Here is a 14,666-nt window from a genome sequence, read left to right as displayed (position 1 = left end):
AGCTGTCCGGTGCGCCACCGGACATCAAGGGTGGCCCACAAGTCAGAACTCCAACGGTCAGATTCCAACGGCACTGATGACGTGGCAGGGGCACCGGACATGTCCGGTGTGCACCGGACTGTCCGGTGCGCCATCGAGCAGACTGGCTCCCCAACGGCCACATTTGGTGGTTGGGGCTATAAATACCCCAACCACCCCACATTCATAGCAATCCAAGTTTTCCAACTTCTAACCACTTACAAGAGCTAGGCATTCAATTCTAGACACATTCAAAGAGATCAAATCCTCTCCAATACCACACAAAACCCTAGTGACTAGAGAGAGTGATTTGCCGTGTTCATTTGAGCTCTTGCGCTTGGATCGCTTTCTTTCTTTCTCTTTTGCTCTTGTGATCAACACTCAATTGTAACCGAGGCAAGAGGCACCGATTGTGTGGTGGCCCTTGCGGGGAAGTTTTGTTCCCGGTTGATTGAGAAGAAGGAAAGCTCACTCGGTCCGAGGGACCGTTTGAGAGAGGGAAGGGTTGAAAGAGACCCGGCCTTTGTGGCCTCCTCAACGGGGAGTAGGTTTGCAAGAACCGAACCTCGGTAAAACAAATACGCGTGTCACTCTCTTTATTTGCTTGCGATTTGTTTTGCGCCCTCTCTTGTGGACTCATTTATTATTACTAACGTTAACCCCGGCTTGTAGTTGTGTTTATATTTGTAAATTTCAGTTTCGCCCTATTCACCCCCCCCTCTAGGCGACTATCAAGATGCAAGTGGACACACAACTGTTTCATGTCAATACAATAGAACCCACAAGCAAAAAGGTCTTGGTTCGGCCCGAAGTGGCTAATAAAGGCAAAGACAAAAATGTCATCATTGGCGATCCTCGCACGTCAAATATATCACAAGAAGAGATTGCTTAGAAGGCTCCGAACAGAAAGACTAACAAGTTCGGAGGCACCGAGGGGCAGGCTCAACAAAATAGCCGAGCAAAACTCCTTGACTCGAGCATCGCAGACTGTCTGGCACCTGCGCGCGGACGATCCGGTGCTCATGCGAACGGTCCGACCGACTCAGCCGGACAGTCCACCTATGGCCATAGGCGTCAGGCTCCACACAAAGCAAGGAAACAAACGCAAGGGCAAAGCCAACATAACGCACATGGCCGGCTGGTAAAAGCCGACCCTACTTTCGATCAATTGCTCGCCAAATATGCTGGCAAGAAGGCTGTTCTACACGATCGACCAACAAAGGAACCCCAACCACCCGCTAAAACAAAACGGCCCAAAAGGCGACGCAACAAGCATCGCCTATTCATCGTGTGATGCCAGGATGTTTTCCACCCGCCTACTCGTCATCGATATGTTATCCTATTCGAATATGGAATGGTACGATGATGAACCCATGATACATACATAGTCCCTTTGTCTATTTATGCTGGGGGCACCTCTATTCTATTCCTTTTGATCCATTGATCAAATGGTCGTGGCCGAGAAGATGCAATCTGAAATGGGCTTTGTGCATTGGGGCTCTATTGAATGATCACCTTATTGTATTGAAAAGCCGATGAATTGCATCAGGCTTAGTTCATATGCTTTTGGTTCGTCAACCTCCACGAAAAGGCATGGGGCATATGTTGAGTGCAGAAAGTGATCGCGCGGACGGTCCGTGGTGGTGGTGCGGACGGTTCACGTGTGCGCAGAATCAGTTAGGGTTCCGAGTTTCTTGCGAGATTTATTAGCTAAATCTGTAGGATTAACTCGGGAAACGACTTGTAACGGGTCCAGACCTCCCCCTTTTATATAGATGAAGGGCTACAGCCGATTGAATCCCCACAATCGATCAAATCAAATCTACCTATCATTTTTCCTTATGCATTAGGAGTAGTTCTAGTTTAGCCTTAGTTTAGCCTCCCTCTACCTCAAATCTTCACCTATCTTCAGCTCTACGTCGACTAGAGGCGTCTTGGGTGGCCTGCCGACGCCAAGACACACCCTAGGATCTCTCCTCTCCGACGGGGTCTCTCTCGGGAGGCGAGATCTAGGCCTGCTGCGAAGAAGAAGACCCTCTGCGCCATCGCGGACTGTCCAAGCCCCAGACGCGGACCGTCTGGACGTACGCAGAGGAGGAGCCGCTCCTGCGCCAGGTCGCGGATCGTCCGTCCCTGTGTCGTGGACCGTCCGGCCCTGTGCCGCGGGTTGTTCGCGCCTCTGCAGAGGGCACCGCCAGACGGTCCACCCCAAAGTGTTTGGCACCTAGATCGGCGGCAACAGTATGCCAAATTTTTTTATAAATAATTTAGTATAGTCCATAATAATTTGGTATGCAATTCAGTATATAAAGATAAGGAATAACATATGAAACTATAGATTTAACATTTAAGCCCATAAGTGCATACGTTAGAATGCAAATATAATATATATCAGTTTCTTTTTTCTTGGGCTGCCTCAGTGGACTGGTATTCCGGTGGGTCGACTTAGGGTATGTCACGACCTACATGGATCACCTACTGGCTATGCTCTCGCATAGGTTCAATTTGGCTAAGTACAGGCTCCTGGATAATAGAAAAGGAGTGTATTTAAGCTGTGGCCTAGTCATAGGACGCGAACATCACTTGTTCTACCTGATTCTAACTTGAAGAATAATATGCACCATTATCCAGCCGTATATGTGCCCATTGTTCAACTAATGGCTTTGAAAGTGGAAACTACTCAAATGCGGGACCACAAAGTACAAACCCTTCGATTGAAACGACAACACTTGAATTTGCCAATCAAAACCTATAGGGCCTATGGTAGTAGATCCAACTATACACCACACTTGTTGATAGTGGACCCATTGGGTCTAAATACTCGTAAAACATACAAGAAAATGCACAATTAAGTAGAGAATCGACTCAAACCAAGTCGAACATGTATTACTAGATGCACAATTACAAGGACTCGTCAAGGAGGATAGTAGGGGCATACCCATATCTGATTGTGAACTAGTACAACAAAGAAGACAAATGTGCTTGTGCATGAGAAACTTTAGGTGAATTTGAGTAGACAAGCAATCACTCAACTGACACTTTGCATATACTAGATTGCGGACTAGTAAACTACCACTAACATCCCACAACAACAGGGATGTAGCATAGTTTGAATCTCCACACTTGTAGTCATCAGCTACTCCACCCAAAAAATTCGAAGTGGGAGTAACTCATAATGCTTTCGCATGCATCCTTCTATAGTCGAGGGTTGCAGGAAAACCACGAGGATACTTGCTTGCTCATCGGTTGCTCTAGGAGAAGAGAGGATCACCCTACGTCGCAATTCTTCGAATTGATAACGACACTGATAGCCACGGTAGTTAGGAACACTTGAAGTTGTGGTATACGCCCATGTCGAGATATTCCTCTACTCGTTGATGGCCACTATAAGCGCTTGCTTCTGATATCATTACAACATCAAAGCCGAAGCTAGAGAGCTAGCTCACTGCCAAAGTGACCATAGGAGCGAGCCATTTATCTCTAGAAAACCCACGATAAACCGGAAATCGTGTTGTTTTATCGTCGCATATGCCCATTACAATACCACTAATGACTAATAGGGTGTTTGGTTAGTGGGACTAATTTTTAGTCCCTCCATTTTATTCCACTTTAGACCCTAAATTGTCAAATACGGAAACTAAAATAGAGTTATAGTTTCCGTATTTTGCAATTTATAGATCAAAGTGGAATAAAATGGAGGCACTAAAAATTAGTCCCTAGTAACCAAACACTCCCTAAACTGATAAAAAAAGCCTACTCAAGGGAGCCTCCAAAAGTTGACGTACCAAAGCAATGTTGACAAGGTGTGCTCCATCTAGGATGGATGTGGGCAACTCTCCTAGAATCAAATAAAAAATGATGAAATGGTAGAAATAAATGAATATGGAAATAAATAAAAAGCGGTACGCAACAAGTAGCCAGCGTTGCGCTGAAACAGCACCAACTCAGCAACCTGCAAAAAAGTTGCTTTCCACGAGACCCGCAAAATAAAAAACTTTATTCTCTCTCTCTCTCTCACTCCGCCCGCCAGCCCGCCGCCCGCCGCCTCCCTATATAAACCCACCCACCCCCGTCCGCCATGGCTCATTTCCCCACCCGCACAAACGCGCACACCCCACTTGGCGCTCCACCTCTTCGCTCTCCGACGACAGCCAGCGAGCGTGCGACGGGCGATCAATCGGGGCAGGCATTCGAATTCCGACGACGGCCATGGAGCAGAGGAGCCTGCTGGTGTCGGCCCTGGGCGTCGGCGTCGGCGTGGGTCTGGGGCTTGCGTCGGCCAAGTGGGCAGTACAGCCGGCGCCGAACGGAGGCGACGGTCTCGGAGCCGGCGCCGCGGAGTTGGAGGCCGAGCTGCGGCGGCTGGTCCTGGACGGCCCCGAGAGCGACGTCACCTTCGACGAGTTCCCCTACTACCTCAGGTAGGTCATACTAACCCCGTCGAGTTCGATTCGGTTGGTGGCCGGCCTGGGTAGGGTTCGAGGAAGATCCGGTTGGCTGGCTTCCGTAGTGCGATCCGATTTGGCGCAGCCGCATCACCCGAGACGCACCGATCTGCGGCGCTGCTGCAGGCCTTGTCTTCTCGATGAATCTGTTCAGATGGCTTCCCCACTCCACTCGAGTACAAGTGCCACTAGTTTCCTCTGCTGTTGCGGACTAGCGGCTCGTACTAGCAGTACGGCTGCGGCAGGTAGGCACGATCGGAGCCGTGTTCTAGAAAAAAGCAAAAGCAAGAGGGGTTTACTTGATCCACAAAAGGCCGCAGCACATGGCTTCTTCAGTTTTTTTCTTTGTTTGTTTGTTTGTTATCATTATTACTACGATGGCACTAGCACCGACAGCGATTGAGGTAGTGGTGTGATTGCCTGCAGCGATCAGACGAGGGAGGTGCTCATCAGCGCGGCTTTCGTCCACCTCAAGAACGCGGAGCTGCTGAAGCACGTCCGGAACCTCTCCGCCGCCAGCCACGCCATCCTGCTCTCCGGCCCCACAGGTTCGTTTCCGTCGTCCGCCGGTCCCTGGCCGCAAGAACAACAACCACCCCCGCTCGCTGCTTGCGTGTGGGCAGAGGGTACTGTGGCCACTTGTATCCCCCTGTTTCGCTGATGCATGATGACCTTGTTGGCTGCTGTCTCTGCAGAGGCCTACCTGCAGTCGCTCGCGAAAGCTCTGTCCCACTACTTCAAGGCGCGCTTACTAATTCTGGACGCCACCGACTTCTCTCTTCGGGTGAGTGAGCAGCTGGGAACTGTTGCCATCGTGATTCTTGGCCTTGCGGTTGCTTTGCCGTGCCGTGTTCTGAATCCTGTGCCGCTGAATGACTCTTGCAGATCCAGAGCAAATACGGGGGCTCCACAAAAGCCACGGTGGGTCACACAGTTCCAGAGCATTTTTGCTGGAAAGAATAAACGCTGATTCATCTCCTCGGATCCTCCTTTTGTTTTTCTAACACGAGATCCGGCGACACTGGTATAGTTAATCAGTTATTTTACAGGACCCATAACAATGAGTTTGTTATTGACTTGCTTCTGCAGGCCCGCAATCAATCTGTGGCTGAGACCACGTTCGGGAGGATGTCTGATCTCATTGGATCCTTTATGGCATATCCTAAGAAGGATGGGCCTATAGGTAGTTAAGGCTTACAGATTCCCTTTGTTTTATTTGTTGTTTCTCGCATTTTATAACTGCAAGCATGCGCACTTTTATCTTATCACCTTTTAAGGTGTGTTTGATTCAGCCTCATAAACGAGATTTACTGTCAAAAATCTGAAATCTCTATCAAACGGGTACACTAGCAGAATAAATTTCTAAAAATTTATAGATTTTATTAGTTCAATTTCTATCCTAGATTTTTAGATTCCTATCATCCATGTTACAAACCGTCATATTTTTATAGAATCTATAGTTGACAGTCGATGTGTCCTGTATTTCAATTATTGCCCAAATTCTTGATTTGTAGTGTTATCCTTTTTGGCAGAAAAATCGCTGCGTCGCCAGACAAGCAGCACGGATTTAAGGACAAGGTAATGTGCCTGCTGTGCTGTTTATCAAGGCCGCGACGAACAGTAGTATCTTTTCGCAATGTTACTCATCCATGCTTTGTTTTCTTCAGAGGCTCTGACGGTTCTAGCAGTACGCCTTCGCTGAAGAAAAACGCCTCGGTATCATCCGACATGAGCGACCTTGCCTCACAAGGTTCGGGAAATCCAGGTGAACCTTTTTCGGTTCATTTATATTCTCCTTTTTTCTGTTTAGTTATTTTGATGTCATATATGTGCAGAGTTTAGTGTAGACAGCTCCTACCTAGATCACACTTACTAGCCTCCACCCGTTTCAGACTGCTCGGCCATCCGCATTTTCTGGTAAAATTATGTACATGTCGATATTAGTTTTGTCGTATAAATGGCATGTGTTCACTCCCTGTTTTTTTTTTTGGACGAAATTGCATCTAAGTTTCACATACTGATTGCTAATCTTTACATGTCTGAATGAAACAGTAGGGTGCTAGTACAGTAGTAGTACTATTTTCTTAAAAAAACATAGTACATTAGTACTATTTGCTAGAGTAGAACTGTATGACTATATGGCACACAAGTGTCTTACAGTTCTTCATCTTTGCTTATGTAAATTCCAGTGAGGCGAACTGGTAGCTGGTGTTTCGACGAGAAAGTTCTGATTCAGTCACTCTACAAGGTGATCATACTTCTCGACTGTAACTCAATTCGCTGTATTTAGTCATGCGGAAGTGGAACTTATCTGGTCCGCCCATTTTGCAGGTTATGGTTTCTGTATCTGAAAACGGTCCGATTATTCTTTACATAAGGGATGTGGACCATTTCCTCTGGAAATCGCAAAGAATTCACTCGATGTTCCAGAAAATGTTGGCCAAGCTATCCGGTCAAGTTTTGATACTTGGTTCTCGACTACTCAATCCTGACGCTGATAACAGGGATGCCGATGAGAGGATTAGTACCCTGTTTCCTTACCATGTTGACATCAAAGCTCCCGAGGAGGAGACCCATCTAGACTGCTGGAAAAGCCAGATTGAGGAAGACAAGAGAAAAATCCAGATGCAAGATAACAGAAACCACATCATAGAGGTACTCTCGGCAAATGATCTAGACTGTGACGATCTGAGCTCAATCTGTGAAGCAGACACTATGGTTCTCAGCAATTACATAGAGGAGATCATCGTATCAGCTGTCTCCTACCACTTGATTCACAACAAGGACCCTGAATACAGGAATGGAAAGCTCATGCTATCATCTAAAAGGTTGGTCACTGATTCTGATTTCTTTCCCCCTTTTTTGTCTTGGAGAGCAATAATATAAATTTCTTTTACAGTTTGTCCCATGGTCTAAGCATTTTCCAAGGTAGCCATGGTGGGAAAGACACTCTGAAGTTGGAAGAAACGAAGGTATGCAAATAGGGCAACGCTAAAATAGCGTGTCATTGCATTAGTTATGTTAACTCCTATCCTATGATATTATGATACAGGATGGTTTGAAAGGAGCTCTTGGGTCTAAGAAAACTGAGACACTTCCGGTTGGCGAAGGTCCAGTACCGCTGCCAAAACCAGTAAGTCGTCATCAGTTGACTCTGCCCCCTGTGTTCTTTTCCTCAACGTTAACAGCATTTGTGTTTTTGAGCAGGAAGTTCCAGACAATGAGTTTGAAAAGCGTATCAGACCAGAGGTCATTCCGGCAAGTGAGATAGGAGTGACATTCGATGACATCGGAGCCCTGGCAGATATCAAAGAGTCTCTCCAGGAGCTGGTCATGCTTCCTCTTCGACGGCCCGATCTCTTCAAAGGAGGGCTCCTGAAGCCGTGCAGAGGGATTCTGCTGTTTGGGCCACCTGGAACCGGGAAGACCATGCTTGCCAAGGCTATAGCGAACGACGCCGGCGCCAGCTTCATCAACGTATCCATGTCCACCATCACATCGAAATGGTTCGGGGAGGACGAGAAAAATGTCCGGGCGCTGTTCAGTTTGGCCGCCAAGGTAGCTCCCACCATTATTTTTGTGGACGAGGTAGACAGCATGCTGGGGCAGCGCGCTCGCTACGGCGAGCATGAGGCGATGCGGAAGATCAAGAACGAGTTCATGAGCCACTGGGACGGTCTCTTGTCAAAAACAGGCGAAAAAATCCTCGTTCTCGCCGCGACGAATAGGCCTTTCGACCTTGATGAAGCCATCATCAGGAGATTCGAGCGCAGGTCCGTTTCCATACCTACCGTACCTTTTTTTCTGATGCAACGCAAGTCCAGCGCTGATCGTTTGCGCTTGCGCTTGTCGGTTTACTGAACAGGATCATGGTTGGGCTTCCAACTACGGAGAGCAGAGAGCTGATCTTGAGGACGCTGCTTTCAAAGGAGAAAGTTGATGAAGATATTGATTTCAAGGAACTTGCGGCCATGACGGAAGGATACAGCGGCAGTGATCTCAAGGTTTGTGCACTGCTCTGAAACGAAGTTTATGTTCATAGGAAGCAGTATTCCACAGCTGCTCTGAAACTGAAAGCTGTTGTTTTCCTCTCTGCCCCAGAATCTCTGTGTGACTGCTGCTTACCGCCCTGTTAGGGAGCTCCTGAAGATAGAAAGAGAGAGGGAACTGGTAACAGCTCTGTCTTGTTGCTCTAACCGAATATCCCTGTACTGATCCTGCAATACACGTCGAATGAACTTGATGGGTGTCTCAGGAGCGAAGGGAAAAGGAGTCAAAAGACAAGGCGGCGGCGGCGGAGAATTCAGAAGCCCCGGAGAGTGAGAAGAAGGAGAGCTCAGAAACCAAAGAAGCTCGGAAGAGCACGCAGAGTCCAGAAGGCGGCGGCAAAGGCGACGAGGGTCCAGACAGCAAGGCGGAGGGCGAGAAGGAAGCGGCCGTTGTTGACCTTAGGCCACTGACGATGGAAGACCTGAGGCAGGCAAAGAACCAGGTGAGTGCTCCGGCGCCCTGATCGATTTGCGAGGCACGTACGTGAATGGACTGAACCCTTGCCCCTTCTCACGATGCAGGTTGCAGCGAGCTTCGCCGCCGAGGGTGCCGTGATGAACGAGCTCAGGCAGTGGAACGACCTGTACGGCGAAGGGGGGTCCAGGAAGAAACAGCAGCTGACCTACTTCTTGTAGAGGTGAAGCATTTGGCAGGTGGTGGAGAGGAACAGAGCTGGGCAGACGGTGGACCCATACTTGATGAACCGAGCATGGTTTCTTCAAGACGTGACGTGGGCATGACGCATAGTACTAGTCTTTGAGGTTCCAGGATCCATGAGATGAGATGAGGTCGATGGTCAATTTGTAGGATCATGAACTATTATTCTTTTACATGCATTTGTACATGAGCGCTAGACTGGTTATGTATATCTGGATTGATTGAACAGCTCTTGTGTTTGAGGGTCATTTTAGCTTCTCGTAGACTGCTGTAATTATATCATATATAGTGAGTATATATATTCATAGCGCAATGAGCACAATATTTGAGTACCTAATTTTCTGTTCGCAAATCCAAGTTCTGATCGCCACTCTTAGCAATTGTAAATCATGAACGAAGAAAACAAACCAAATCGAAACAAGTTCTGTTCTCACAAGCACGAACAAGGCTTGCAAGATTTCTGAGACCAGGCTGCTGGGTTTCCTATCCGAGGGCAAACTTGGACGGCACAGTACGGGATGCGATCTAAAAACAATCAATTGAGGAGGGAAAGCCCGTTGCCCAGTCAATGGGCCCCGTAAGTGTTTTAACTCCTTGGGCTGGGCTCAGCCTAAACGAGGACCACGTCCAGGCCCAAGAAGTGGAAACAGGTCGGTGCAGTGTGTTCGCTTCGCTGGGACTGGAAAATGCTGGTCGTCGTGTCTCATACACGTCCGGGGCCATGGACCATGGTTGCCATCGCCAGTGTCCACCTGCAAATGGCAGAGCAGTAGATGACGGCGGCACAGGCACGCACGCCGTCCCGTCCATTCGGGGTCTCCTCCGCCACCGGTCCCAAACAAGTTTATCTGCCGTCGTCGTAGCTAGCTTCGGTCGGTTGGTCGGCATTGATTCGTGAGGCATATTACTTCTAGTTAAAAGACGCAAGGTTTTGAGTCCCTCTCCGCGTTCCCGCGTACGACGTCCTCTCGCATGCCGACACGTGCCATAGTGCTCGGACCCGAAATTTTTCTTCGATTCAACAGAGCCGTGCACGAGCTGCATCACGTCCGCGGTCCGCACCTCCCCATCCGACACACCAGATTCCCCCACGTCGTTCCTCCAGTCCTTATGTCACGCCCTTGCCTCCTCTCGACCTCGCCTCCCTCACCTGCGTTCCCGACATGTTCGCCGGCGCCAGGGCCACGCCCGCGGACGGCCAGCTCGGCTATCTTGTGGCGCCACGAGAGCCAGAGCTCCAGGAAGTTGTGGAGTAGGAGCACCGCTGGCCCATCCTCGAGGCCCTGCTCGGCGACATGGAAGGAGACATTGTTGACGTCCGCGTTCCAGTGCTGCACCTCGCCCACGTCCATGTCTAGGCACGGGTCCAAGGTTAGTACCTTCCTCCCCTTTAGTGCTTTCCGCTCCTCCCCGTCATCTGTTCACAACTTCACATTATGGAGCCCTAGATCTGGACTTTCCCAAACTCCGTCTTCCTGGTGTATATGTGAGCAGCATCAGTAGGCAAGAATCCAAAGCGGAAGGGTCTCTCTGCAATCTATGTTTCATTGCCTGCGGTGGGTTGCAATGGGGGCACAAAGGAGGTTGTTGGCAGACGCATCGCCATAGGCAGCGCATGCCCTGCCATCGGAGTTGATTGGTAAGAGTTTACTTGTGTCTAATTTCATATTCTGTTTACGAAATGCTCTTTTGTCCTTTTTTGAAATACTCTTTTATGTCCTTTTTCTATTGTTCAGTCAATTGTATAATTTGTCTCTTAATTGTTTGTATTCCAGGATTAGGATATGTAGTGCAACAAAGCGGTAGTTTGCTCATCCTTATCTGTTTTATTTCTCACATATTGTTTTGGTCCTTAGATGTGTTATGTGTTAATGTGGTATAATTCCTAATAGGATAATCTTATTTGGCGAATCTATTTTCTAGAGGTCACTTGACCCATAGGTTCTCTCACAACTACACATGCAATATATTTCTTAATTATTTTTGTACAGTATTGTAGCATAAACTTTTTAAGGAACATCTTAATTTTGTAAGAGATTATGTCCTACAGTCCTGCTATATTTTTTGTAAGCAATTAGTTTTGTGTATGCCTTTTTGATCTAATTAATGGGGCTGCTGTTGGAAAATTTAAATCTTCTTCAAAGCCAATATCCACATTAGCTATGTCATCACGTATCTCCACTATGAAATGACTTCTTAGTTTATGACTATGTTGGTTCTACTACACTTGTTCCAATTGCTTATGACTATAATTTGTGTTTTCTTGATGTTACACTGCTCCGATTGCTTTGTAAGAACCAACACTAGGTTACTCTCAGCTTTGTTTGTTTTTAAAAATAGGTCAAATCAATTATGTATTCTGAATTCTCAATAAATCATGTCATGGAATACATTACCAAACACGTAGGTAAATCATTATGTATTCTAAACATATAAACAAAATAGAGAATTACATTAGAGGAATAGATTGGAATGAGATTATTGTTTTAACTTGTGTACCTTCACCATGTGATTTCACTTTTTCGAAGTTTATTATAATTCCCCATGTAACATTTTCATCAACGGAAAAGTTGGCTGACTCATCTGTACTAAATTCAATGTGGATAAGCCTTTCAGGTTGCAAGAAAGGCAGAAAATGTTTTGGAGATAGGACAATATCATGGGCATCCTTCTTCAAACTCATGTGTTGCTGTAAGAGATCATAATAATCCTTCGACTTCTCTGCATCCTCAATGACCATGGAATTCCTCTCTAATTCCAGTTCCTTGATTTGCTATTGCTTCTGCATATAATTCAAACAGAGTGCTATTGTAACTTCCAAGAAATGCTTTAGGTTTCTTCAGTGGGATTTCTATGTTTTTTATAGAAGTCCCTACGATGACCAAATGGCAATACTATAGGTGCCACTACTCAGTCTACCTACCCACACAAATTACTATACTGGCTTGTAATGGTCCAAAACTGATCTCACTGCATGGGTGCATCTCTGAAGCACTTCGAAATGTATTAAACAATGTTTAAGCTCTCATGTTCTTTTTCTTCACATGAAACATTATACATAAGGAAAAAACATTATACATAAGGAAAAACTAAATCATAGTGGAGTGGGAAAGAATATTTTAAGCTTTGGAGTATTAACCGACTATTTGAGCTTAAGGAATTTACGTGCTTCGCTAAAACAAGTTCAGTTTGTGAGACTGGGTAGGTTAGCACGATACCGGTTTAATATGGTCTATATAACTTGTGGCATATGATCGTGCTTGAGCTAACAGACATTGATGTTGTTCAGCTGGAGAAGATGCACCAAGAAAAGCAGCTGGACAAACTTGTCGACAAGGGGCTGGGGAGCAAATATGACCGCATTGAGCTAGAGGAGATGATGCAAGTGGCGCTGCTATATACCCAATTCCTCCCTGGTCATAGGACCAAGATGTCAAAGGTGGTCAGGATCCAAGAGGGCGATGGGCTTGCAGAGCGGTGGGAGGCATCACAACACATAGAGTCACACAAATTCAAGGTGCCCGAGTTTTCCTTCAGCTGATGCTCTGACCTGACGGAGGATTCGTCACTGCAGTTGCAAGCACTGGAGCTTTCTGGACCAAGATACAACCTTAACGTGTACGTACATTGCCCAAATGTGACACACACACTCTCTTTTTGCTACTACTGTCAGGTGTAGGAATATTTACCTTTCTGGAAGCTTTTAGAGTTGGGTCAAAATGATGCTTGTATTATTTCTTTCTTTTAATTGGCGTCTGCTCTCCCCTTTTGTTGCCATATCCATACATCCTTACTTGTTTGTGTCATGTTTTTTATGGTCACATGGACATTTTGGTATAGTAGATAGTACAGACTGTAATTTTGTTTCGGTGCTATTTTGTGTACAAGTACTGCTTAGTACATGTCTGAAAAGAATTTATTTTTTGAAGTGATTTCCAAACTTGAACGGGAATCATTCTTATTCTTTCAAATGTCTTATAGGAGTATTTCAAATGTCTTATAGGAGTTATTGTTTGTGTGACATTCTACCGTTTTGTTTCTTAAATAACCGTCATTTTACAAATTTTGCATCGTCCCCATAGGGCGCCCGTAAGGGTGCCGCTTGCAGGGGCGGGAGGCGAGCGCCACCGGACCAGTTGTTGGAGAACGTGGCGTAGAGGAGGAGGACTCGGACTCATCGTCGTCGTTGCAGACGGGTGCCGGATCTCTACAGTGACTCTGCGAGCTGCCTGCCCTGCTTCACATCACACACCGCGCACAACACTAACTCAGCTCGGCAAGATAGCAATCATTGCTCGCCTGTGCAATGGCATTGTCGTCGCTCCCCTCCTCCTGCTCCCCGCCGCCGCAGCGGGGCTCTTGATGAACTTGCTTGCTTTTCCCCTGGTATGCTGGCATGGGAGCCTCTGGTTATGGGCCAAAATCAGAGCAAATTATAATATTCCAAAAGAGGTAAATCCTTCTGTTAATACTCATTTGTATCGAAGATTTCAAGTCTTTGCATGAGAACACTTGAGGATGAACATGGATTTCTTTCTGTTTGCTACTATGATTTTCGCCCTTTTCATTCATGTCGTGGCTTGCTAGGTGAAAGTCGCCTAGAGGGGGGGTGAATAGGGCGAAACTGAAATCTACAAATATAAACACAACTACAAGCCGGGGTTAGCGTTAGTAATAAAGAAACGAGTCCGCGAGAGAGGGCGGAAAACAAATCCCAAGCGAATAAGCAAGTGAGACACGGAGATTTGTTTTACCGAGGTTCGGTTCTTGCAAACCTACTCCCCGTTGAGGAGGCCACAAAGGCCGGGTCTCTTTCAACCCTTCCCTCTCTCAAACGATCCATGGATCGAGTGAGCTTTCTCTTCTCAATCACTTGGAACACAAAGTTCCCGCAAGGACCACCACAAGATTGGTGTCTCTTGCCTCAATTACAAGTGAGTTTGATTGCAAAGAAAGGATCAAGAAAGAAGAAAGCAATCCAAGCGCAAGAGCTCAAAAGAACACAAGCAAATCACTCTCTCTAGTCACTATTGTGTCGTGTGGAATTTGGAGAGGATTTGATCTCTTTGGTGTGTCTAGAATTGAATGCTAGAGCTCTTGTAGTAGTTGGGAAGTGGAAAACTTGGATGCAATGAATGGTGGGGTGGTTGGGGTATTTATAGCCCCAACCACCAAACATGGCCGTTGGGAGTTCTGTCTGTTCGATGGCACACCGGACAGTCCGGTGCACACCGGACAGTCCGGTGCCCCCTGCCACGTCATCACTGTCGTTGGATTCTAGCCGTTGGAGCTGCTGACTTGTGGGCCCGCCTGGGTGTCCGGTGCACACCGGACAGGTACTGTTTGCTGTCCGGTGTGCCAGCATGGGCGTGCCTGCCATCTGCGCACGCAGAGCCCGCATTAAATGCGCGGCAGAGAGCCGTTGGCGCGAAGATAGCCGTTGCTCTGGAGTCGCACCGGACAGTCCGGTGCACACCGGACGGTCCGGTGAATTAT

At 47.1% G+C, this 14,666-nt stretch overlaps 1 protein-coding gene across 4 annotated transcripts; it reads left to right on the top strand.

Moving 5' to 3' along the window:
* The first annotated feature begins 4,099 nt into the window (after nt 1–4,099).
* Nucleotides 4,100–9,502, top strand: LOC100383493 (uncharacterized). 4 transcript variants are annotated; one of them, XM_035961540.1, is made up of 16 exons: nt 4,100–4,439; nt 4,890–5,011; nt 5,159–5,247; nt 5,349–5,384; nt 5,553–5,646; nt 5,996–6,041; nt 6,131–6,213; nt 6,653–6,711; nt 6,795–7,291; nt 7,363–7,435; nt 7,516–7,596; nt 7,671–8,236; nt 8,329–8,467; nt 8,565–8,633; nt 8,719–8,955; nt 9,035–9,502. In XM_035961540.1, the coding sequence occupies exons 1-16, from the start codon at nt 4,228–4,230 to the stop codon at nt 9,146–9,148; spliced, it is 2,517 nt and encodes an 838-aa protein (XP_035817433.1). In that variant the 5' UTR covers nt 4,100–4,227; the 3' UTR covers nt 9,149–9,502. The 4 variants fall into 4 exon arrangements, with proteins under 4 accessions (XP_035817433.1, XP_008655281.1, XP_008655280.1 ...); XM_008657059.4 differs by having other exon boundaries at nt 4,101–4,439; nt 5,349–5,487; nt 6,131–6,228; XM_008657058.3 differs by having other exon boundaries at nt 4,110–4,439; nt 6,131–6,228.
* Nucleotides 9,503–14,666: the final 5,164 nt, after the last annotated feature.

This window comes from Zea mays, chromosome 8, assembly GCF_902167145.1.
Source record: "Zea mays cultivar B73 chromosome 8, Zm-B73-REFERENCE-NAM-5.0, whole genome shotgun sequence".
NCBI lineage: Eukaryota > Viridiplantae > Streptophyta > Magnoliopsida > Poales > Poaceae > Zea > Zea mays.
Note: the sequence above shows the minus strand (reverse complement) of the source record. Positions and strands in the feature narration are given on the sequence as shown.

What these genes read in the sequence shown, in the direction of transcription:
- LOC100383493 (NM_001176141.1), top strand. Translation starts at nt 4,228, where the DNA reads ATGGAGCAGAGGAGCCTGCTGGTGTCGGCCCTGGGCGTCGGCGTCGGC. An exon ending in CCTGCTCTCCGGCCCCACAG is followed by an intron (nt 5,012 to 5,158) that starts GTTCGTTTCCGT and finishes CTGTCTCTGCAG; the next exon opens with AGGCCTACCTGCAGTCGCTC. An exon ending in AGCACGGATTTAAGGACAAG is followed by an intron (nt 6,042 to 6,130) that starts GTAATGTGCCTG and finishes TGTTTTCTTCAG; the next exon opens with AGGCTCTGACGGTTCTAGCA.